The sequence below is a fragment of the Hemitrygon akajei genome, chromosome 31, assembly GCF_048418815.1.
Source record: "Hemitrygon akajei chromosome 31, sHemAka1.3, whole genome shotgun sequence".
NCBI lineage: Eukaryota > Metazoa > Chordata > Chondrichthyes > Myliobatiformes > Dasyatidae > Hemitrygon > Hemitrygon akajei.
Genome location: NC_133154.1, coordinates 8,967,913 through 8,994,634, shown reverse-complemented (window position 1 = coordinate 8,994,634; position 26,722 = coordinate 8,967,913). Strand labels below are relative to the sequence as shown.

General features: G+C 43.3%; 1 protein-coding gene across 2 annotated transcripts in view; it reads right to left on the bottom strand.

Annotated features, from left to right (window-relative positions):
• Positions 1-26,722, bottom strand: part of LOC140719391 (voltage-dependent T-type calcium channel subunit alpha-1I-like) — a 542,293-nt gene that overhangs the window by 54,808 nt on the left and 460,763 nt on the right. For both annotated transcript variants that reach the window (XM_073034006.1, XM_073034007.1), the window contains exons 21-24: positions 18,295-18,420; positions 15,238-15,327; positions 6,791-6,983; positions 5,277-5,428 (exon numbers count right to left, since the gene is read on the bottom strand). In XM_073034006.1, coding sequence (XP_072890107.1) covers positions 5,277-5,428; positions 6,791-6,983; positions 15,238-15,327; positions 18,295-18,420 — 561 coding nt within the window. The remainder of the gene's footprint in view (positions 1-5,276; positions 5,429-6,790; positions 6,984-15,237; positions 15,328-18,294; positions 18,421-26,722) is intronic.

The following is a 26,722-nucleotide window of genomic DNA, read 5'->3' as shown; positions in this document are numbered from 1 at the left end:
CCCTGGGGTACAATTTAACATTTTAAGCAATTGTTTCACAAATCTCTGTTTTCTATTTTAGTGGCGATTTGTCTCTTTCTGTTTTCTCTCTTCACCCATCTCCTTTTCTCTGCATCACCCTCCAACCCCCTCCCCCTGTGATGTTGCTGCTTTCACATTGGCACCATTTTCTGCTGTTTCCTAAGCATTTGTCTGTTTTTTACGAGGCCAGGTTGCTGGCTCGACGCTCAACCCAGCACGGATGGACAGCGAGCAAGGGGGCCGGCCAGATTCGAGCTCGGGACCATTTGTTTCGAAGGCTGCTGCGGATGCTACTACACCACTGGACAGCTCCTCCCACCCTTTGAGTGAGTCTCTCTCTCTCTCTCTCTCTCAGTCAAAACTCCTCGTCGCCTCATGCCTTCACCATTCTTCTCACTCTCTCTCCCTCTTTCACTCTCCCTTACTCACCTACATTGCCTGTCGCCCGCCCCTCTCACTCTCCCTCGCTGATGGCCTCACTCCCGCACTGCCACTCGTTAGTCACTCCCCCACCCTCATGCACTCTGTAGTGGTTACCAGCAAACAAACCATAACCGCTGAAAGACTAAAGCAGGGTTCTCGACACTGTGTGTCACGCTTCCTAATAAAATCTCCAAATCAACAAAGGTACGTTCGACCCTCTAATACAAAACCAGCAAAGGCAAACGATGTTGTAGCAATAAAAAAGTTAACAAAACTAATTTAGCGTAACTAAACTTTCTAATTAGCGACATCAGAATTAGTATTGTATATATACTTAAGTGATATTAGTGATCTAGTTAGCATTCCAATAACATAGAATAGTAGTCAACAAAAATATATCATTCCCGTGACTCACCCTCACTCCACTAACAACTAAGAGACTAATCGTGAATATGTAAATATACTCCTTTGCTTCTACCAAGCCCCAAGCTACGTGAAAGATGACAATAAATACGCCACAAAATACAATACAGACCGAAAATAGATACGTGGCTCTCACACTTTCCTTACTTCTTCATGGCCTTTCATTCTGTTTTCTTTCGCTCACTCACAGTCCCTCTCACTACTGTTGCTCTCCCCCTCTAACCCCTCATTCTCTGCTGCTCTGTCTTAATTCACTCTCCATTGCTCACTTATTTTTAATCTGTCTCCCCTCCTTAATCACTCTCTATAATCACATCCGAATTTTCTCTCTCTCTTTCTCACTCTTACTCATTCCCTCACAGTCCTTTACTTGTTCTCCCCATCATGCAGTCCCACATACTGTCTCACTACTTCACTCTCTCAGTCCTTTTCCTTTGCTCGCACCCTCATTTCCTGCCTCACTCCATTTAACACTTTCTCTTCTTCCGGAGTCCCCTGCAATCACCAGCCATCCCCTCTCTCATGATTTCCCCCTCTTCAATCCCTTAAACCTTTCCCTCTCATTCCCTCCCCCATTTGATCTCACTTTCACATTCTCCCTCTTATTCGCATCTCTTCCCTTATTTCCTCTCATACTCCTTTATTCTCTCTCTCTTTCTTTCCCTCTCCTTCCCACAATCCTAGTCTCACCCCTGTATCCTTCATCCATTTATCATCAATTTACAATCATCATACGGTGCATTGGCCTTCATCAATCATGGGACTGAGTTTAAGAACCAAGAGGTTATGTTGCAGCTATATAGGACCCTGGTCACACCCCACTTGGAGTACTGTGCTCAGTTCTAGTCGCCTCACTATAGGAAGGACATGGAAACCATAGAAAGGGTGCAGAGGAGATTTACAAGGATGTTGCCTGGATTGGGGAGCATGCCTTATGAGAATAGGTTGAGTGAACTCGGCCTTTTCTCCTTGGAGTGACGGAGGATGAGAGGTGACTTGATAGAGGTGTACAAGATGGTGAGAAGCATTGATTGTGTGGATAGTCAGAGGCTTCTCCCAAGGGCTGAAATGGTTAGCACAAGAGGGCACAGTTTTAAGGTGCTTGGAAGTAGGTACAGAGGAGATGTCAGGGATAAGTTTTTCACGCAGAGAATGGTGAGTACGTGGAATGGGCTGCCGGCGGTGGTGCTGGAAGCGGAAATGATAGGGTTTTTTAAGAGACTCCTAGATGACTACATGGAGCTTAGAAGAATAGAGGGCTATGGGTAAAGCCTAGGTAGTTCTAAGGTAGGGACATGTTCGGCATAGGTTTGTGGGCCGAAGGGCCTGTATTGTGTTGTATGTTTTCTATGTTTCTATGTTACTATTACTCACTTTCCCTAAAAATAAACTCTGCTGAAATTCTACTTATGGTGGAAATAACTTGGAAAATGTTCGGCTCGGGTGATTGACGGTTAGGTTGAGTTGTGCCCCAATCTTGGCAATCCATTTGCAAAAGTTTCATCACTGTATGAGGAAACATCATCAGTGCGCTGTTAATTGTGGCATGTCCTCTGAATGCTTGGCCTGAAATTCTTATCAGTCAGTTGATTGGCTGTCATTGCGGAAACTCAGTTATGACGTAGGGAGGAGATCTCGTCGCTGATTGGTTGTGTGGTGAACTCTGTGTTTTGTGGTGTGGAATTTTGCCCGCATTGGCTTATGAATAGGATCGAGGTCTGCATATCTGCATCAACTGGCTGTAAAGTGGCATGAGGATGGAGAGAGGCACAAATTCGACTGGGCATCAGTGAAAGTCATGGTGCAATCAAACATGCGGCATGCAAGGGAATTCCTAGAAGCATGGTTTTCCGTGAACAATTCTGCAAACGGACATATGGACCTCAATCCTACTAATGAACCAATGCGGGAAAAATTCATGAGCACAATGCACAGAGTTTGCCACGCAACCAGTCAGCAACGAGACCCCCTCCCTACGTCACAATTGAGCTTCTATAATGACGACCAATCAGCTGACTTATAAGTATATAAAGTCACGCCATCTACTCATGGTCCTAGTAACTTTTAATTGCATGGACTGTCCACGCTCTAACTAGGTTACCATTATCAGAAAACAACCAATATTTTCTCTGCAAAGAAAAATGATAAAGATTAGCTTTATTTGTCACACGTACATCGCCCTCACAGTGAAGTGTGGCATTTGCATCAAATCAAATCAGCAAGGACTGATACTAGCAAGTGTCACCACACTTCCAGCACAAACCTAGCTGCCCACAACTCACTAACTCTAAACATATGACTTTGGAATGTGGGAGGAGACAGGAGCACCCAGAGGAAACCCGTGCAGTCACAGGGAAAACATATAAACTCCTTACAGGCTGCGATGGGAATCGTACCCTGATCTTGGAGCTAATGCGGTAAAGTGTTGCATTAACTATTGTGCTGTCGTGCTGTCTCTACTGTTGCTAAACCCTCAAATTTGCCCTGTGTGGTAACTGTGGATTGGGTAGTTATGGGGTATTTGTTAGGGGTTGGAGGTGGGGGTTTTGGCTGGAGTAGTGTTGGGCTGGGGCTGGTCTAGAAGTTAATAAGACCCTAAGACATAGGAGCAGAATTAGGCCATTCAGCCCATCAATTTTACTCTGCCATTCCATCATGGCTGATTTATTATCCCTCTCAACCCCATTTTCCTGCCTTCTCCCCATAACCTTTGATCCTTACTAATCAAGAACTATCAATCTCTGCTTTAAATATACGCAAACATACCTTCAAAGCCGTCTGTGGCAATGGATTCCACAGCTTCTCCACCCTCTGGAGAAAGAAATTACTCATCATCTCTGTTCTAAAGGGACATCCTTCTATTTTGAGGCTGTGCCCTCTGGTCCTAGACTCCCCCACTATAGGAAACATCCACTCCATATCCTTAAATCAAGTCAAGTCACTTTTGATTGTCATTTTGACCATAACTGCTGGTACAGTACACAGTAAAAACGGGACAATGTTTTTCAGGACCATGGTGTTACATGAAACAATACAAAAACTACATTGAAATACGTAAAACAACACAAAAAAACTACACTAGACTACAGACGTACCCAGGACTGCATAAAGTGCACAAAACAGTGCAGGTATTACAATAAATAATAAACAAGACAATAAGCACAGTAGAGGGCAGTTGGTTGGTGTCAGTCCAGGCTCTGGGTATTGAGGAGTCTGATGGCCTGGGGGAAGAAACTGTTACATAGTCTGGACGTGAGAGCCTGAATGCTTTGATGCCTTTTCCTAGATGGCAGGAGGGAGAAGAGTTTGTATGAGGGGTGCGTGGTAATGAGAACGAGTAGTGAGAAGACCACTCAAAGGTCAGTCTCATTCTGCGGCAGTGGCTAGGAAATGCAGATGGGATTCCATCCCTGTGCAACGCAATACCACCCACTCCTCCTGTAAAACAATTCTTAAAAAGAGCATCGAAACAGGACCTTGGTATAATTTATGAAAGTCTGCGATATTGTCCGTACTTTTAATGGATGTCTGAGAAATTAATGATTTTTAATTTAAGAATTATATATATTTTTCGTCATTGATTAAGCTAACAGGTGATAACATCCATTGGCATTTCTCTCCATAGATGCTGGTTGACCTGCTGAATTCTTGAGCGCTTTTTCGTGTTGCTCCTAAGAAAGAGCTAGTTATCCGCACTTCAGTCATAGAGTTGCAAACTCATTGGTTCAAGTCGCCTCTCAGGGATTCTGAGAGGGGTAGTAAAGGAGTTGGGAGGAGGAGGTGACACTGATTCCACAACCTGCAAATTCACTTTCAAGGACTTGACAATTCATGTTCTCAATATTATTTTTTTATTATTTGTTTTTTTTAGTATCTGCACAGTCTGTCTTCTTTTGCACATTGGTTCAAAGGTTCAAAGTGCATTGATTATCAAAGTATACAAAGTATTGATTATCAAAGTATACGACTCTGAGATTCGCCTTCTCCAGACAGTCGTGAAACAAAGAAAATCACGGAAGTTGTTCAAAGAAAAACATCAACCCCCCCAACCCCCCGACAAGATGCAAAAAGAAACAAATCATGCAAACGGCAACAAGAACATCAAACCCAAAACCCCAAACCTCCCGTGCAAAAAAACCCCAAATTGTGCAAATGGTTGTTCGTCAGTCTTTGTGCTGAATTTCTTAAATTCTATCGTACTTCTTTATTTTCCTGTAATTGCCTGCAAGAAAACAAATCTCAAGGCATTACATGCTAACAAATACTTTGAACATTGAACTTTGGATAACTGGACCAGAGCAATGAGTAAGGCCGTGTACCTCTCAGGACCAATATGTAATGGCAGAGCTGTAATAAATTCCCAGAAGAGATTTTCTGTGAGATAGCAGCTCAAGAGGCTTCAGCCTTACCTTGGGTTGGCTGTAGTGTTCCAGCGACATGGTCACCACGTTGATGCAGATGGTGAAAGTGATGAAGAGATCCAAGTAATGGCTAGTGCACAAGGTGTGGATGAAGAGACGGACTGGAGAGTAGGCAGCGTAGTAGGGCAGTCGCTGGGCTTCTGTTACGGCAAGGGTTAGCGTGGGGCAGAAGGAATAAACAGAAGCTGGTTAGTACTCCAATGTCTCTGCCTTGCTTTCTCAAGATGCTACACCTCCTTCCCGTTCCTTTCAGACCCAACAACCCTAGTTAGCTTGGCTTCCTACTTAAGGGGATAAGGGATCACATGCAGAAATTAGAGCATTTGATGGCTTTGGGCCTGGGTTTACTGGAGTTCAGATAAATGAGAGGGGATCTATTGAATATTGAAAGGCCTAGATAGAGTGGATGTGAGTATGTTTCCTATGGTGGCAGAGTCTACCACACAAAAACACAGACTCAGTGTAGAGGGATGTCCCTTTAGAACAGAGTTGAGGAGGAATCTTTTTAGCCAGAGGGTGGTGAATCTGTAGAATTCGTTGCCACACATGACTGTGGAGGCCAAGTCATTGAGTATATTTAAAGTAGAGTTTGATAGGTTCTTGATTAGTAAGGGCATTGGAGGTTACAGGGAGAAAGTAGGAGAATGGGGCTGAGAGAGATAATAATTCAGCTACTGTGGGTCCTATTGTCTAGTTTTCCAATATTGTCTACCATCTCTTTATTTCACATCCCCAGGAGGAAGAGGGAGAATGAGAGAAGGGAGGAAGGGAAGGAGATTGGAGGAGATGAAATGGGAAGGGAGGGGACAAGATGGAGGGAAAAGAAACAGCATAGAAGGAAGGAAGGGGAAGGGGAAAGGAGGGATAGCTGAGTCCAGGGATGGAGTGAGAAAGGAAGGGTCAAATGAGGGATAGAGGGTGATAGAGGGTGAGCATGGAAACAAGGAAGGGAATGGAACAGGAGGAAGGAAATGTGGTAGCGATGTAAACAAAGGGAACATATGGAGTGTTAGTATGATGTAAAAGCTGAGGGAGAAACGGAGGCAGGGAGGTGGTAATGTGGGAGCGAGGAAGGGAATAGTTGGGGGGGGGATTTGATGAGATGAAGGGGGTGAAGGAAGAAGGGGCTGAAAAGATGGGAATTAGGAAAGGAGATCAGAAGTAAAGAGGGAAGGATATAGAAATATGTTTGGTCAGGGGAAGGTCGACATCGTGGGGACACTCATGTCAGGCAGAAAATGACATGATTGTAGGTGTGAGCTGGTAGGAAGGATGAGAGTCATTCTGGGGTTAAAGTCAGGGTCCACTTGAAGGTGACAGGCTAAGGGACCACTGCGGGGATGATTTTGCACAGTGATCCGGAAAGGACACTGGACTTTATGGGAGTCTCCAGAATGGAGGTGCATGTTTTTTGGGATCTTTGGGGAAGGTGAAAGCCGGACTAATTGATGAAGAAGACCGAAGGGGCTAACACAGCAAAGATAGGCGAAACGCCTCCTTACTCCTGCGCTTTTTCTCCAGCCTCCGCAAGCGTTTCTCCTCCCGCCTCCTCGCCTCCTCGGCCTCCTGGTGCTGGCGGCACTTGTGGAAGTTCTCCACCACCACGCCAACGAACATGTTGAGCACGAAGAAGCTGACGATCAGCAGGAAGGAGATGAAGTAGAGCAGCATCCAGGGGTTGTGGTTGATGATGGGCTGCGAGGGGAGGGTCACAGCGGTCAGTCCCCGGCACGAAGGTGCGTCAGCGGCACCCAGCTCGCTCCGCCTAGTGCTACAGCCCTCAGGTATTCAGTTCAGTTACACCCTTGAGCCCTCTAGGCTGGGCTGTGCATGATCCCACCTTCATGGAAAGTGGGCCTCTCTGCTCCCTCCCCTGCCATCTTCCTCCAGCTCCTTCCATTCACTCCCCCCCCCCCCAACCCTTTGCTCCAATTCAACCCTATCGTTCACAGCCACACAGGAGCAACTAGGGATGGGAAATAAATGCTGGCCTTGCCACTGATGTGCAGATCCTGAAAGCGAGTAAATAAAAACAAAATCACTTCACGCACGTTTGGAATAGTGTATTTAAGTTGCCCTGCTGCAAAGAAGGTACCATTAAGTTGGGAAGAGTGCAGAGGAGATTTACGAGGATGTCACCAGGATTTGAGGGACTGAGATGTGGAGGGAGTTTGAGTGGGTTGGAACCTTCTTCACTGGAGTTGAAGAATGAGGAGTAATCTTACACACTCTGTACCTCCTGTACCTAATAGAGTGGCCACCGAGTGTATGTTCATGGTCTTCTGCTGCTGTAGCCCATCCACTTCAAGGTTCGATGTGTTGTACAATCAGAGAAGCTCTTTTACACACCACTGTTGTAACTCATGGTTATTTGAGCTTCTGTTGGTTTCCTGTCAGCTTGAACCAGTCTGGCCTTTTTCGTCTGACCTCTCTCATTAACAGGGTGTTTTCACCCACGGAACTATTGCTCACTGGATTTTTTTTTTTGTTTTTCACACCATTCTCTGTAAACTCTAGGAACTGTTGTCCCAGGAGATCAGCAGTTTCTGAGATACTCAAACCAGCCCATCTGGCACCAGCAATCATTCCACAGTCAAAGTCACTTACGTAACATTCCTTCCCCATCCTGATGCTTGGTCTGAACAACAACTGAATCTCTTGACTATGTCTGCATGCTTTTATTCATTGAGTTGCTGCCACATGATTGGCTGATTAGATATGTGCATTAACCAATTGGTGTATGAGTGTACCTAATGGAGTGGCCACTAAGTGTAAAGTTGCGTGAAATAAATCATAGACAGGGGTCAAAGTGCATAGGGTTGTTTTTCCAGAGTTGGCGAGTAAAGACTAGAGGACAGAGGTTGAAGGAGAGAAGGGAGAGCTTTAATAGGAAGCTGAAGGGCAATGTTTTCACTCTGAAAGTGGTCTGGATATGGACTGAGCTGCCAGAGGAAGTGGTTGAAGCAGGTACTTTAACAACATTCAAAAGACTCTAGGATTTTAGGAGGGGCATGGACCAAATATGGGCATATAGGATTACTTTAGAGGGAATCTTCATTGGCATGGACCAGTTGGCTCAGCTGCTTGTGTTAAGACACATCAAAGACTGGTTTTCTGTCCACTAAATCTCTGTTGAGTTCTCCTTTGGATTTTATAACTGTCTTGTACTGATGCCTGCTTAAATCTCACCTTCTCTATGAAAACACCTAGAGCTCACTTCAGAAATGATACAGCCTCCTGTTAAGTCAACCCACACAGTGACTAAAAGACGGTAGCCTGCTTACTGTTGACAAAGAGTTAGAGCATGTATGATAACCGATGCTGCCTCCAGGTCATTTGGTTTCCTTCCATACTCCAAAGACCATGGTGGACTGATTGTCCACTTAGTGTATAGTGAACGCTGAACTGGGGGTTGGTTAGGAGGGGTGGGAAGGTGAGAAGAATGAAACGGGAGCAGTGTAAGTATAGGCACTTGATGTTCTTCATGGACTCAGCAAACCAAAGGGTCTGGGATCTTCCTCAATGAGCTCACTTCAGAATTGATAAAGCCACCTGTTAGGTCAACCCGCCCAGTAAACAAAAGACAGTAGCCTGCTCACTGTTGACAAAGGAGTAGAACTTGTATGATATCTGATGCTGTATGAAGGGTCTGGACTCTTCCTCAATGAATCTACAATTCTCAGACTCTCATTTTGTAAAGAGAGAGCCTGTTAAAATCTCTTGTGTTACTCTTACCACAGAGAGCAGGAGAGCACTGCGAAGAGCAAAGAGTGACTGTACGGTGGGTTTCAGAGAATCCCCAGAGGCAAAAGATCTCCTGCCTTTCAGTGACTTTCAAAACCTCCCAAGATGACCTGTAGCTTTACCTGCTGGAGGAATCGCAGCACCCAATTTCCACAGAGCAAGACTCTACAAACAGCAATGTGATAACGAGGGGAGAAGGTGTTTTTGTGATGCTGGTTATGGGATAAGTATTGACCTTGGCACCAGGGAGACCTCCTCCACTCTGTACACACCATTACGTACATAAACAGCTACCTAAGAGCCTCAACTCCCATTAGAAGCACCATAACCCTGACAGTGCAGCACTCCTACAGAGCTGCATGGGAAATGAGGGTCTGGGATACTGGGTTGAAGTTTTTGGTTGGGAGCTGTAGTCCAAATCTTCTCTTCTTCAAGATGAGAGATAGAAAGAGGAAGAGCAATGGGGAGGGTGTGTGTGTGTGTGTGTGTGTGTGTGTGTGTGTGTGTGTGTGTGTGTGTGTGTGTGTGTGTGTGTGTGTGTGTGTGTGTGTGTGTGTGTGTGTGTGTGTGTGTGTGTGTGTGTGTGTGTGTGTGTGAGAGAGAGAGAGGGAGAGGGGGGACATTGGGAGATTGAAAGGTAGTGAGGAATAAAGATATAAAGATAAAAGTAAAGGAGGGATTAAAAGGGGAGAGAGAGGAGAGGAGAGAGAGAGAAAGAAGGGAGAGAGAGGGAGAGAGGAAAAGGGAAAGGAGGGACAGGGAGAGGAGGGAGAGAGGGAGAGTGAGATAGAGAGAAATAGAAACAGAGACAGAGAAAAAGAGAGAGAGAGAGAGGGAGAGGGAGAGAGGGAAGGGAGAGGAGGGAGGGAGGTGGAAAGAGAGAAAGGAGGGAGGGAAAGAGAGAAAGAGATAGAGAGACGGAGAGAGATGGGGCAGTGGCAGGTAGAGGAGATAGAACTATCTACCCATCGAACCACAAGAGTTAGTGAGAACTGGAGTGATTAACAGAGAAGGACAGAGAGCCAAAGATAACAAAGATTATCATCATTATAATATGACATCATCATTATGTGCTGTATCATATGATGTGGGTGTTCTTGGCCATAGTTACTCTCAGCAATTTTTCGACAGAAGTGGTTTGCCATTGTCTTTTTCTGGGCAGTGTCTTTACAAGATGGGTGACCCCAGCCATTATCAATACTCTTCAGAGATTGCCTGTCTGGCGTCAGTGGTTGCAAAACCAGGACTTGTGATATGCACCCGCTGCCCGTACAACCATCCACCAGTGCTCTCATGGCTTCATGTGACCCTGATCGAGGGGGCATCGACATCTTGCTCAAAGGTGACCTCAGGCTAGCGGAGGGAAGGAGCTCCTTACACCTCCTTTGGTAGAGATGTATCTCCACCGTGCCACCCTATAACACGGGTAGAAGGTAGAAAGGAAATGGGCGCAACAATTATGTAGAAAGAAGCAGAATCAATGGAGAAAATAAATAGACAATGAGGCACTACAGGCACTTAGAGAATGCTAGTCTGAGAATTGATAAAAATGAACTCACAAAGGGCTGCGTGGTGTGAGTGCGTGTGAGGAGCACCCCAGCCCAATTTTCTCACTTCAGGCATAAACAGAGTTAAACTCATCAGCCCATTTGCAAGATCTATTTCACAACTTAATTAGTTTTATAACCTTATGTGTCATCCATTTGTTATGAGAAGCCATTCCGAATGAGGGACCTACAATGTCACTAGAACCTAGGAAACCATCACAAGCAGCTGGAGCTATTATAGATGTGAAAGTACCCCGTTAAGAAGATGGTTAAATATCTTGCTCAAGATATTTTCTGATTGTAAGCTGTGCTTTTCAATTCAATTTCAGCAGCTTCTGTTTAATAATTGTAGAGCCTTTAGGTGCCCTCGGGCACTTCAGAGGAAATGCTGAGCAACATTTCAATTCTGACACACGGAAGGATGTGTGGGGGCAGGTGCCTAAACAGATATAGGAGATTCTGCATTAAAAATTAAAAATCTTCAAGTTCAGCTTCATTTGTCACATGTGCATACTACACAGTGAAGTGCCCTTTTCTCGCTCAGTCCAAGGCTTGTTCTGGGGCAGACTGCCATGCTTCCCTGGCCAGCACAGCCACCCCTAATCCTTTGGAGTGTGGGAGGAAACCGGAGCACCTGGAGGAAATGGGGAGAATGTACACACCTTGCAGGAACTGAACCCGGATTGCTGGCACTGTAAGGAGTTGGTTAATTAAGGAAGATATAACAAGATGGAACCTAATTCGTTTTCTTGGTCTCAGTTCAAGGATTGAGTCTATTAAAATGAATATACTGCCCAGACTACTATATCTCTTTCAGACCCTACCAATAGAGATTAACCAAAATCAATTTAATGAATGGAACAAGATGCTATCAAGATATATATGGCAAGGTAAAAGGCCTAGAGTTCATTTCAAAACTTTGCAATTAACCAAGGAAGGGGGGGGGGGGGAAATGGAGCCTACCTTCTCTTAGAGATTATTATTTTGCAGCACAGTTGAGAGCTGTGATATGCTGGTGTAACCCATCATATGACGCTCAATGGAAAAACATTGAGGAGAGGATACTTTCCATCCCCATACAGGCAATTTTGGCTGATAACAACCTACAAAGTTAATAAATACTATTGATAACCCGTGGGTGAAATGGACTCTTAAAATATGGAAAACTATTATAAAAGAATATAAACTAGAGAGAGACATTGCAATTTTTAAATAGTGTGCCAATGACTCAGATTTTATGCCGAATAAACTGCACGCTAGATTTAAGGACTGGACAGCTAAAGGATTAACAGCTATTTGCAATATAATGAAAGAAGGAATGCTGTTCAGTTTTGAAATGGTCAAAGAAAAACACTTGTTAGAGAAACAAGACTTCTATCGGTATTTACAGATGTGACAGTATGTTAATAGGAGGGTTAAAAATATAACCAAGGCAAGTACGTGTCTGTTAGAGCTATTTAGAAAAGCATATAATTCAGACAATGGTAGTAGAATCATTTCAAGTGTGTATAAGGGTTTGTCAAATCTTAAAACACATTCGACTATATACATTAAAACAAAATGGAAGAAGGAAGGAGGGATAATAATATTTGAGGAAGAATGGACAATAATAGGGAGGTATCAATGGAAGTGTACCAGTTCACAGAAATGGAGGGAGTTCGGGTGGAAAAACTTGATATTTTATTACACCCTCTCAGAAATCCCATTATGATAGTACCATCCCTGCTTGCTGGAGAAGTTGTGGAAATCAAAATGCAAACCATTATCATATTTTCTGGGAATGCCCCACTATCAAAGAATATTGGAGTGGGATACATAATGCCCTACAAGACATCTTTAAATGTGAAATACCCTTAGAGAGTAAGACCATATATTTTGGGTATATACCTGAAGAATGGTTGAAGAGAGATAAATATTTAATGAATATACTGCTGGTGGCTGGTAAAAAGGCCCTTACCAGGAAATGGTTATCACAGGAGAGCCCAACTTTAATGTATGGATGGAAATTACAATGGACATATACAAAATGGAGAAGATAACAGCATCTGTTAATCATAAGTTGGAACAATTTGATTTATACTGGGAAAAATGGTTTAACTACATAACACCTCATAGGCCTGATTTTATTCTCACAAATCAATGAATATGTTGTAAAAAAAAAGATCACTCCCTACTTTGTACATAGTTTTCTTATTTCGATTGTTCTTTCTCTGCTCTCCTTTCTATAAGTATTCTAGATAATTATTATGTGGAGATTTGTGACAAATATGATTATTTGATATATATGTACAGTATCTGAAATACATCTTATGGAAATGTTTGTTTGATTACCAATAAAAAACAAATTACAAAAGAAAAGAAAAGCAAAAAAGGAAAAAAAAACTGAAGATTGGTTCTTATTTATGACAAGAAGCTGAACAATGAATATTTTTGGGTGTTTAACTTACACAAAAACAATACTTTGACCCCTGGAAGAGTCAGCTGTTGTGTTAGAAAACTGAGCTTGACAAAAAACACCCTAAGGCCCTGGGCAGTGAATATCCATCACAAACGTTTTTGTCCTCCTTTTCTTTGTGGTCTTCTTTCACCTTCTCTCTCCGTTACAGTCAAGTGAGTTGGTGACCATGACTTTTTATTGTAATGAACAGGTAACAAAATAGATATAATTACAAGATTTATGCCTCGTTCTTGACCTCTGAATCACAAAGTAACCAGGATCTGGCAGTATCAATCAAGATGTCCACTTTGTGTTGGATTGTGTTAATTAAGTTGTTCACTGGACCTCAGTATATCTGACAATAATGAACCAATTTACCAATTTAAGCTTCTTACGTAGAGAGTAACATCATGAGATGATATCAAGTGCACCCATAATGTCACCGTGTGTAAGGTGTAAGGGCCCATAGCATTGTCTCTGATCGCTCCCATCCAGTGTACAATCTCTCTGAACTCCTACCATCAGGCAGGAGGTACCATAGCATTAGGATAAGGACTAATAGGATGGGAAACAGCTTCTTCCCCCAGTGGGACTCTTGAACTCCCTGCTATCACCCAGGTCTCATCACTTATAAAGGAGGGTTAAACTGTTTAATTTTGGACTTGTGTCATAAATGCATCTTATGCTAAATGTCAATCTTCTGGAATATATTTTATTATTTCTATATGTATTTGTGGAAACATTACTTTCTGTGGTGTGTGTATGTCTCAGCTATATGTACTGTGTTGTACACCTTGGTCCCAGAGGAACGTTGTTTTGATTGGTGGTATACATATATATCACTGATTGGCAATAATCTTGAACTTGAACTAAATTATTGGATAGTCGTATAAACCTGCTTCTCCCACCCACTTTGTATGTCCCTCTACCCTATTAAGTCCCCGGTTAATATTCATCTCACAACCAGCACTAAACAAACTGATTAGGCCATTGTCATAATGATGCTTGAGGAAGCTTGGTGTGAATAGATACTGTGCCCCAGAGAGCTGAGGAGACTAGCTCATTAAAAATATTTAAAGCAGGAGTAGATGCATTATGAACAAAATTGGGTGGTTGAGAATGACAGTGATCAGGCACAGAGAAGGATTGAGACTGGGGTAGATTAGAGTGAAGAGAGGGGCAGGATTGAGGGCTGAGGTAGATCAGACTGAAGAGAGGGGCAGGATTAAGTGCTGGGGTAGATCAGAGTGAAGAGAGGGGCAGGATTGTGGGCTGGGTAGATCAGACTGAAGAGAGGGGCAGGATTAAGTGCTGGGGTAGATCAGAGTGAAGAGAGGGGCAGGATTGAGGGCTGGGTAGATCAGACTGAAGAGAGGGGCAGGATTAAGTGCTGGGGTAGATCAGAGTGAAGAGAGGGGCAGGATTGAGGGCTGAGGTAGATCAGACTGAAGAGACGGGCAGGATTGAGTGCTGGGGTAGATCAGAGTGAAGAGAGGGGCAGGATTGAGGGCTGGGTAGATCAGACTGAAGAGAGGGACAGGATTGAGGGCTGGGGTAGATCAGACTGAAGAGAGGGGCAGGATTGAGGGGTTCTAATCCTAGTGTTCTTGGGTATACTTCACAACTTACATCGCTTCATTTCTGAATGGACAATGGACCCATGACCATTACCTCACTACTTTTAATACAGTATATATCTCTTATTATAATTTATAGTATATTTTTGTATTGCACTGTACTGCAACAAAACAACAAATTTCACAACATATAAACCTGATTCTGATTCTGTTATGATATCAGGTGTGTGTGGAATGAAAACCTAAGACCATCTAATACCTGGTGATGGAGTAACTTTCACTTTGATCTTCAAACACCCATTTACACCAATCCTATACTAATCTCATTTAAAATGTCTTACATTTTCTCCTTTGTTCTTCTACACAAGAAAATATGATGGCAAATGAACCTACTACCCCACATCTTTGGGGTGTGTATGAAAGCAACGCACCTTGGGACAGCCCGTGCTATCTCAGGGACAACGTACAAACTCCACACAGGCACACCAGGATGGAACCTGACTTATTGGTGTTCTAACTGTCCCATTGGCTGCTATGTTAAGTCAAGGGAGTAAAGCTGTCTTATTTGTAAAGGTCAAGGCAGGTGGTGATGCCCACCATGGTTAATTAGCTGCAGTTCTTTCAGCATTCATTCTTTCCTTTACCTGCTGGTCAATGGACACGGCGTCCAGCCCATGGTACATGATATTGACCCAGCCATCTTTCGAAGCGAGCACAAAGAGAGACATCAGGGCCTGTTGCGGAGAGACACAAATGAGAAAACCAACCACCAGTAGGTCGACAGTATCTTTAGAACACAACACTGTTCAGAGGCATCAAATGCTCCTTGCACATTAACCATTTCATTCCCAGAATGAAAGGTTCTACGTACGAAGTGCTCTAGCTCTGCACTCACTGGAGTTCAGAGTTTAGAAGAATGAGGAGGGATCTTACTGAAACCTACTGAGGCATGAATAGTGTGGAGGTGAAAAGGATGTTTGAAGTAGTGGGAAAAGTCCAGGACAGAGACCATAGCCTCAGAACCAAAGGGTTTAAGTATTTAGAAGCATTTGATGGCTCCAGACCTGCAATTGCTGAAGTTTAGAAGAATAATGGGATTCTCATTGGAACCTACTGAACATTGAGAGGCCTAGAGATTGAAAGAACTAGGTCTGACCAGACGTTCTGAGTGCATTTCCTACAGTGGGAGAGTCGAGGGCCAGAGGACACAGCCTTCGACTAAAAGCACATCCCTTTAGAACAGAGATAAGGATGAATTTCTTTAGCCAGAGGATGGTGAACCTGTGGAATTAATTGCCACAGACCGCTGTAGAGACCAAGTCACTGGGTATATTTAAAACAGAGGTTGATACATTCTTGATTAGTAAGGGTGTCAAAGGTTATGTGCAGAAGGCAGGAGAATGGGGGTTGAGAGAGAAAATAAATGGCGGAGCAGACTTGATGGGCTGAATGGCCTAATCCTGCTCCTATGTCTTATAATCTTATGGTTTTAAGAAAGGAATGTTACACCACTTGTGCCTGGAATTTACTGTTGGTAAAGAGGACACTCTCAGCTGGGAATTGAGAGCAACCAGTTCACTAAGCACTTCATGTAGCTCTTACAGGCCACTGTGTAACACTCTGATGTGGGGGTCACTGCCCTTAACATTAGTTACTCGACAGTCAGTGCCACTGTCAGAGTGCTGGAGATGCTTCTTGATTCCATGTCCTTACTCCCAGCACAGTTCTGTCTTGGACGGCAAATTATTTTGCTATCCTGTTGTCCCTGCCTTTCAAAATCCACCCCACTTGTCATTTTCTGTGCGCTCTTTTCAGTGACGTTAGCCAGAGGGTAGTGAATCTGTGAAATTCTTTGGCTATGGAGGCCAAGTCATTGGTTATATTTAAAGCATTGGTTGGTAGGTTCTTGATTACTACAGGTTTTGGAAATCTTTATTTTCTACAATTTCTAAAGTTCTGAAAATTAATTTACAACCTAATAGATTGACTGTTCTATTTGGAATAGTTCCACATCATATTCAGGGTATTTCATCTTCAGATCAACATGTAATTGCATTTGTTACACTATTGGCAAGAAGGGCTATTTTATTAAAATGAGAAGATACTTTTGCCCCTACATTAATTGAATGGTTCTCTCAAGTAATGTTATGTCTCAGTTTGGAAAAAATTAGAAGTAGAACTTTTGATCCCTGATTCGATTTTGAGAGAAGATGGGGTTCTTTTGCCGAATATTACCATTTAATTTTAATTATTTTATATGGTTTCCTTCCAATTTTTTTTATATAAATGTGAATTGGTGGTTGATAACTCTTTTTCTTTATATATATAGATGATGGTAAGACGTATTGCTCCGGGGGGTTGATTCCTAACGGGTCTTTTTTCTTTTTTTTTGTAGTCAGTGGGTTTTTTTTCTTAGTTAGACAGGGTTCTTTTTTTCCTTTCTTTTCCTTATATATAATTTTTTTTCCCATTTTTATATATTAGATCAGCTTTTTTTCAGCTTTATTAATTGTATACGCATTAATTTGTTGAAGTTTTGTATCATCTTATAGCTGTAGAAGATTTTGTAGCAATAAAAAGATTCTGAAAATGAAAATGATTAGTACAGGTGTCAAAGGTTACGGGGAGGAGGCAGGAGAATGGGGTTGAGAGGGATAGTAAATCAGCATGATGGAATGGCGGAGCAGACTCGATGGGCTGAATGGCCTACGTCTTATGGTCTAAAAGACATTCCCAGTAATGAATCTGGTCTAGCCCTACTTTTTTCACTGGACCCTCTTCTATTTCCTCATTGGTAATTTATGGTAGAGAAGATAGGGTATCAGTTCCAGGATCACTATCATTTCCACAAGTGATAAGAAATCAGAGCCAACGAGAGCTTTTCCCATTACTTTATCTATTCATCAGGCCCAAGATATTATAATATAATAGATCTGAACTGATCGATTTAGCACATTCACACATTCAAAACTGACTGATGCATACACTGATATATCATCCAATGTAGTCTTTTGATGAACGTACATGATATACCACCCATTGTAGCCCTGTGATCAGTACTCATTGACATACCATCAATATAGTCTAATGATCAATATACACTGATATGGCACCAGTCTATGTAGACTAGTGATCAATATACAGTACACTGATATACCACCAATTATTGTCATGTAATCAATACACCTTGATATATCACCTATTGTAGTTCAGTGACCAATATAATTGATATCCCACAGTTTATGCTCCAGTGATCAATACTCATCAACATACTACCAATGTAGTCTAGGAATCAATATACACCGATATACCACACATTATAATCAAGTAATCAATACATATTGATATATCACCTATTGTGGTTCAGTGATGAATATAATTGATATCCCACAATTTATACTCCAACAATCAATACTCATCAATATACTACCAATGTAGGCTAGGAATCTGATATACCACACATTTTAGTCTAGTGTTCAATTTTTAGGTGACCATTGGGCGAAGCTGTCAATAAGTGATAGAGAGCAATTGGAGAGTGAGAACATGGGCAAAAGAGGTAGAACTTGCAGGCTAGTGATCAATACTTACTGCTATTCCACTCACTGTAGCCCTGCAGCTAATATTTACTGATATGACATTATTTCCATGCATTGATCAGGAAGACCAATCTCTAGAAGAGATAGCAATTGTTAATTCCGTACCTGTCCGAGGTTGTCAAAGTTATACTTGTGATGCATCCACTTGTAGTTCGCCAACAAACAGTCTGACCTGTTGGTGACGTTGCGAGTATCGTGACCCTGGCAGTAGTAAAACTTGCCTTTGAAGAGCTGTAAGGGTTAAAATACGTTGTTAACGGCGTTGTTTCAGTCATAATATCACTGAGATTAGGATTCTGGATAGATCATTGGCCTATTCACAGAATGGCAATTCTTGCACCCTAAAGTTATTTATTTATTTATTTAGCCACACACACACACACACACACACACACACACACACACACACACACACACACACACACACACACACACACACACACACACACACACACACACACACACACACACACACACACACAGCGGATTAACCCTTCCGGCCCTCCACTACGCTACCGTGGTGAGAAGACTTGGACGGTGTGTTGGTTGTCAGGCCTTGATTGGCCCCCTCCAATCATTTCTACCCCATCTCTAGCCTGGAGCAGCAGGATGGGAATTATCCTAGAGAGTGTGAGCCACAACGACTCATCCAAAAGTCTGCCCAGCAAAACTGGCTCCAATTAATATTTTAAATGCTTTTCAAAAATCCTCCTCCTTCCTGGATGATTGACATTGAGACTCATGTGACCAATGAACTTCTTTGGAATGTGGGAGGAAGCTGGAGCACCTGGAGAAGGCCTACATGCTCGGGAGAAAGTACATACTCCTTATGGATAATGGTGGCATTGAAATCTGGTTGCTGGCACCACCAGGGCACCAAATTACGGTGCCATGTCAGCCTTCCCCACCCATAAAAGGACATGAACAAGATGTGTCACTGGAGTAAAGATCACACAGCGCTCAGTGCTCAGAGAAGTGGCCTGCTCTGGGCAGAAATGCACTATCACTCTCCACTGGCTCGGACGGAGGTGCAGTTGATGTCTCCCCTCTGGAGTGTTGGTCCTGAAGAGGGATCTGAGGATTTCACAAGAACGATCCCAGGAACGAAAGGCGAAGAGTGTTTGATGAATCTGGCCCTGTACCGAATGGAGTTCAGAAAGATCAGGGCATATCTCATTAAACCCCACAGGCTGTTGAAAGGCCTGGTTAGAGAGGGTGTGGAGCGGATGTTTTAATTAGCAAGAGATGCCAAGATCCAAGGGCACAGCCTCAGAGCTCTGAGAGACTGAGGGGAGGTGGAATTTCTTCAGCCAGAGCAAAGCGAAGCTGGGCAATTTGTTTCCACAGAGGGTTCTGGAGCCACTGGATGGATTCAAGGCAGAGATTTATAGATTCTTGTTTGGCACAGGCATTAAGGGTTAGAGGAAGAAGGTGGGAGAATGGGCTTAAAGAAAAATAAATCAACCATGATTAAATGGGAGAGCAGATCTGATGGGCTGAATGGTTCCTGATGGATGTTTTGCCTAGAACTAATGTGGGCAGACATTTGGCTGGACGATCTGGTAAAATATTTCCAAGACAGATGAGACGGCAGATGCTGTGATCTGGAGCAGCAAATCAAATACTGGAAGAACTCAACGGGTCAGGTAGCATCTGCGGAGGGGAATGGGGCAATCAATATCGCAGGCCAAGACCCCTAAACAGGATCGGTCATTACTGAAGAGCAGAAAGCATAGAGGGGGTGCAGTGAGTGAGGGTCTCACAGGATACCCGCCAGTGGGAGGAGGCAAACTTCTTCAAAGTGGGGCATCCTTTGGAGAGCCTTTGCAGTCGAGTCGTACAAGAGAGAATGTCGGAAGTGCTAGAGGATGTTCTCAAGAATCAGCCCAGGAACAAAAGGCTTAACCGAAGAGTGTTTGATGAACCTGGCCTGTACCAAATGGAGTTCAGAAAGATGAGATTGATCTCATTGAACCCTACAGGATGTTGAAAGGCCTGGATAGAGAGGATGTGGAGGGGATGTTTAACTAGGAAGAGATGCTAAGATCTGAGGGCCTCAGAGATCTGAGAGACTGGCAAGCTAGAGTCAGGAGTGATAAACAACATACTGGAGGAGATCACCCAGCAGCTGCAGAGGGGGATGGACAGTCGACATTTCAGGTTGAGACCTTTCATGTGGAACCTCTCAGTCCCAATACTTTTTACGTTGTCCAAATGAGATAGAAGCCTAGCAATATTTCACAGCAATTTGCATCCACATCCACAATGGAGAATCCAGTGTTTTCCTGGCATGTGCTTGTCTCTGTAATTCCCTCAGGACTCAGACCACCAGGTTCAGGAACAGTTATTACCCCTTCACCATTAGGCCCTTGAACCACTCAACTGCACTTGCCCCATCACTGAACTGTTCCCACAATTTATGGACTCCTTTTCAAGGACTCTTCATCTCATGTTCTCGATATTTATTGATTGATTGTTTGTTGTCTTTCACACATTGGATTTTAGTCCATCCTGTTGGGTGCGGTCTTCCATTGATTCTGTTATGGTTCTTTGATTTGTTTGAGTATGCCCACAAAAAAACATTGTATATGGAGACATGTATGTACTTCGGTAATAAACTTACTTTGTACTTTATAATGGTCCCAAATGATGAGCTCTACTGAGTGATTTTAGCCTGGTATGTATTGTCCTCAAAATCTGTGCCCTTGTGCTCTCCCTTTCCAATCAGCGGGTATTTATTGCCAAAACTGAAGCACATTTTTTCTATTAGAAGGCCAATTTCTTCCAGCAGTTAACTCACCATAAAGTTATTGCTGGAAAGGCAAGACAGGCTTCAGCTGAAATGAAATCCAGGCTGAATTTGATTGTTTCATTTTAACCACATGAGTGCAGGAGTTAGGATGTTATTTTGAAGTTGTATAAGACATAGGTGAGGCCTAATTTGGAGCATTTTGTGCAGTTCTTGTCACCTTGTTACAGGAAAGATATCAATAATACAAAAAGAGCATGGAGAAAATTTACAAGGCTATTGCTGGGATTTGAGGAATTGAGTTACAGAGGAAGTTTGAATAGGTTGAGTTTTTCCCTGGAGCGCAGGAGAATGAGGGAGATTTGTTTGAAGTATATAAACTTATGTGTAAATGCAAGCATGCCTTTTTTCCACTGAGGTTGGAAGAGACTAGAACTAGTTCAGGGTGAAAGGTGAAATGTTTAAGGGGAATAAGAGGGGGAACTTCTTCATTCAGAAGGTGGTAATAGTGTGGAACAAGCTGTCAGTGGTAGTGGTGGATGCGGGTTCGATTTCAATGTTTAAGAGAAGTTTGGATAAATTCATGGATGGGAGAGGTATGGAGGGCTATTGACCAGGTGCAAGTCAATGGGACTAGGAGAATAACAGTTTGGGGCACAGACTAGAGAGACCAAAGGGCCTGCTTCTGTGCTATAAGGCTCTTTCTCTCTCTCTCTATAAACCATTCTAAAACCTTGAGAACAACCCTTTCTCTCTCCACAGGGTTGGTTAACTCTCCACAGTCTCTTGAAACTAAAAATTAATCCCAAGCCACAAGACTCATCATTGATGTCAGTCTGCCAACAGGAAACTATTGAATTGAGCAGAGATGCCTGATTGGGTTCTCAGAATCAGAATCAGAATCAAGTTTATTATCACTGACATATGATATGAAATTTACTGTTTAGCAGTCGCAGTACTGTGCAACACGTAAAATATACGATAAATTACAATAAAAATATATAAAAATTGAATAAATAGTGCAAGAATAGAGGGGGAAAGTGTGAGATAGTGTTCATGGGTTTATTGTACATTCTGAAATCTGATGGCGGAGGGGTAGAAGCTGTTTCTAAAATGTTGAGTGGGGGTCATCAGGCTCCTGTACCTCCTCCCTGATGGTAGTAATGAAAAGAGGGGACGTCCTGGGAGGTGGGAGTCATTAATGATGGATGCTGCCTTTTTGGAGGCATTGCATTTAGAAAAAGTCTTCCAGCAAAATGGAGGTGCGCTCAGACGCAGCGGCCTCTCTGGGGCCAACCAAAAGTGTTTTTGTCTTTTTTTAAAATCTTCTCTATGACCTCAATGTGCTGCTGGGCATTAAGAACTTCAAGTTCTTCACATTTACGCCATCAGCGAGATGCTCGATAGCAGAGGAGGTGGAGGAGCTGGACTTGGTGCAGGCTTTGTTGCGGCCTGCTACAGAGATACTGGATCGCAAGACCCTGTTGACCATTGGTAATGTGGAATGCTGCTCGCCCGGTTCACTGTTTTATTGGTGAGACCAACAACGGGGGAGCTGCGTTGCCTCGATGATAGTGAAGGCTCAGCCTCATGCCATGGGTTTGCCTGTACCAGCAGTTGAGGAGGGGCAACTCCAGGTGTGGTGTGGCATCCATGCTGGGTTGGGGCTGACCCCTTCTGTCGGTGCTGCTCTCCAGTGTTAGCTCGGTGGAAGACAAGTTTGATTGCGTGCGTGCGTACATTCATCGGCGGATGGTCGAGAACTTCTTGTTCTTGCGGACAACACCCATGCACCATCAACTCACAGGACACGTGTTGGCGTGTGGCCAAGTGGTTAAGGCTTTGGTCTAGCGATCTGAAGGTTGTTAGTTCGAGCCTCAGCCGAGGCAGTGTGTGTGTCCTTGAGCAAGGCACGTAACCACACACTGCTCCTGCACGTTTATAGCCCAGTGGCGGCAGTTGGTGCAGTATGGACAAGACAAGACACTCATGGGGTTATTTGTATTTTCTTTTGTGTGACTGTATGCTTACTGCTAGCTTACATGTACTATATTTGCCTTGTGCTGTGTAAGTACTATGTTTTGCAACTTGGCCTCAGAACGCTGTTTCATTTGGCTGTATTCCTGTATGGTTGAATGACAATTAAACTTGAACTCAAAGCCCTCGATGGAGGGAAGGCTTGTACCCGTGAAGGAGCTGACTGAGTTTGCAACCTTCTGCAGAACTTCCTGATCCTGTGCCGTGGCCCCCCACCCTCCATACCAGACAGCGATGCACCCAGTTAGAATGCTCCACTTAGATGCAATTTCACATGAGCAGACAAAGCTGAAGAGATTGTACAGTCCTTTTTCTGTCTGATTGATCTGTAGAGCCGTCTATCAGCGTCAACAGATGGCAAGCTCCTCTGTGCTTTAGGGAACTAGTAATTAAAACAATTACTTACTAATTCATAAAGATCTTGAAAAGGGCACTATGAATATGGTAACAGTGCTGCTGAATAACATTTAGTGAGGCATTATTAATAAACAGAAATATTGTGGTTTAATTCATACAACTGCATAATTGGATTAGGCTTAAAACTAGACAAACATTTAGCAAATGGGGAGAGCAAATCTGAAATACTGTGTATTTGATTTCTTTTCCTGAAGGACGTTAAGGCTTTGGAAGCAGTTCAAAGTTCGAAGCAGTCGATAGGATTGTTAAGAAGGTGCATGATGTGTTGGCCTTCAGTAGTTGGGGGGATTGAGGTCAGGAGCCACCAGATAATGTTCCAACTCTAAAAAAAACCCTGGTTAGACCACACTTGGAATATTGTGTTCAGTTCTGGTTGCCTTATTATAGGAAGGATGAGGAAGCTTTAGAGAGGGTACAGAGGAGATTTACCAGGATGCTACCTGGATTAGCAGTCATAGAAACATAGAAAACCTACAGCACAACACAGACCCTTCAGTCCACAAAGTTGTGCCGAACATGTCCCTTCCTTAGAAATTACTAGGCTTACCTATAGCCCTCTATTTTTCTAAGCTCCATGTATCTACCTAAAAGTCTCTTAAAAGACCCTATTGTATCCACCTCCACCACTGTTGCCGGCAGCCCATTCCATGCACTCACCACTCTCTGTGTAAAAAACTTACCCCTGACATCTCCTCTGTCTCCTCTGACAAAGTGAATGTGGAGAGGATTGTTCATCACGTGGGAGAATCTGAGAGGCGGGGGCAGGGTGTTGATGGTCACGGTTTAAAAATAAGTGGTTGAACATTTAAGCCAAAAGTTCAAAGTACATTCATTATCAAAGTCTGTACAAGCCTGAGATTCGTCTTCCCCACTGACAGCCACAAAACAAAGGAAGTCGGAGGTGTGGCAAAATATTTTGTTCAGGCATTGGGGTCTTAGGAAATCACTTGTTCCAATGGAAGAGAGTCTTTAATTATTTTAATGTAGGGGTAGGGAAGCAAGGGAATAAAGGGCTATTAACAGAGACGCGAATGTGGAGTGGAAGTTACAAGCAGACTACTTCATTAATACCATAACAGTGCTGAAAGGCTGAGCAGTCTAGTCCTGCTCCCAATTCCTATGTTCACATACCCTGTCACTGCCTTATAATTCAGTCAAGGATAAGATTCACTATACATACAATACTAGCAAAAGCCACAGGTACTGTAGGAATTTTACATGTCGCACTGTACTGCTGTCACCAAAAAAAAAAACAAATTTCATGACATATTTGAGAGATGATAAACCTGGTTCTGATATGGGTGCCTATTGTGGACTGAGAGTGGGAAGGGGGCAGGGAGAGGGGAATCATGGTTAGGAAAAGAGGAAGGGAGAGGGGAGGTAGCGGAAGCACCAGAGAGATATTCTGTAATGATCAATACACCAATTACCTGGTGTTTCAATGCTGGTTATGTCTGCAACAGCGTCTCCCCTGCACACCCCGCGCCCCAGCTTCCCTGGCACTCCTTCTCTGCCATCCATCCCACACCCTTCCCATGGCACTTCACCCTTACCATTCCCGCTGGATTTGCAAACTCACTCTCCGCTCCACATTGACAGCTACGATATTGTGCAGAACCCCAGCTATATACATGAGCCTAAAATTTTTGCACAGTACTGTACCCCAGCAAAGCAGCAAACTATTCAAATGTCAACTCTTGTGTACTTGCATTGGTGACCTCAATGTATTTTATAACAGCTTTTTGGATAATGGTGGAGGGTGGTGGCTGTGGTGATATAAAGGCTTTCTGAGCACCTTTTAGAACACTCAAAATGCTTTGCAGTCAGCGAAGTAGCTTTGCAAAAGTGGTTCAACATTCCCGATTCAAGACTGTTTAATGTTATTTCCTGTACACGAGTGTAAAGGAGAATGAAATAATTGTTACTCCGGATCTGATACAGCCCAAATAAAAACTACAAAAGATAAAGAACGCAATGATATAAACACAATAAATATAAGATAGCTGAAAAGCATAGATTGATTGTGTTGATGGCTGCTGTAATGCAGGAAACATTATCAAAGTCAAAGAAAATGTTATTATCATTGTACCTAAATGTTACCCTATACTAACCTAAGATTTATTTTCTTGCAGGCATTTACAGAAAAATAAATACAATAGAATTTATGGAAAAAAACATACATAAATAAAGACTGAAAACCAATCTGAAAATAAGGAAGAAATAATGCTGAGAACGAGTTGTAGAGTCCTTGAAAGTGAGTCCACAGGGTGCTGCACAGAAGAATCCTAAATATTGTGATAATGGCCAGATAAACTGTGTTAGCCAACAGTTTAATGGATAAATATTTGCCCCAGCAGACCAGAGTAAAGATAATAAAATAACCGAGGGAAAGAATTGATGATGAGAGTGAGCCAGCAAGGACTGTAAAAACAGTCAGAGCTTCTACAAGTATATAAGATGAAAGTAAGCAGTTAAGGCAAACATTACTGGAGGACTGGGAAATAAGGAGGCAATCAGGGATTCTTGACCTCACAATCTACCTTGTTATGCTCTTGCTACTTATTGCCAGAGCTGGCTGGTGGTGTAGTGGCACTCGCGCTGGAGTTTGAGGCGAGCGGTCTCGTGTTCGAGGCGATTGCTTCTTGCACACTTTCCATCTGTGCTGGGTTGAGCATCAAGATAGCAACTCGGCTTTGTAAAAAGAACAACAGAGTTTCCGCTCGATCTGCCTCAAGGCACTGCACGCTTTCTGTAACAGTGACACTTCATTCCACATTCTGTTATTGCTTTTTTCTTGTACTACCTCAGTGCACTTATGTGATGAAATGACCTCTGCGGGACGAATACTGAACAAAGATTTTTAGTCTACCTCAGTGCACTGTTCTTTTCTGTGCTTGTGGCGCATGGGGTAGCAGCCATTTCTTTAGCATTTTTGTTTTTTACGAGGCCGGTTTGCTCGCTTGATGCTCAGCCTGGTACGGATCAAAAGTGTGGAAGGAGCCAGCCGGATTCGAACCGGGGACCACTGGCCTCAAAGTCCGGCGCGGATGCCACTACGCCACCGGCTGGCAACTTCAGTGCATGTGACAATCATCAACAGATCGGCCGATTCTTGATTTACCAAATGAAGGCACAGCGAAGAAGCTGTTAGAGCTGCTGCCTATGAATTCCAGGTTCGGCCTTTGCTATCTGTGCAGAAGTTGCCTGGTCTGCTGATGAACTTGTGGGTTTCCTCTGGCTGCTCCAGTTTCCTCTCACATTCCAAAGACATTGTAAGTTACCCCTCAGTATAGGTGAGTTGTAGAATCTGCAGAGGAGAGGGGCTGGAGA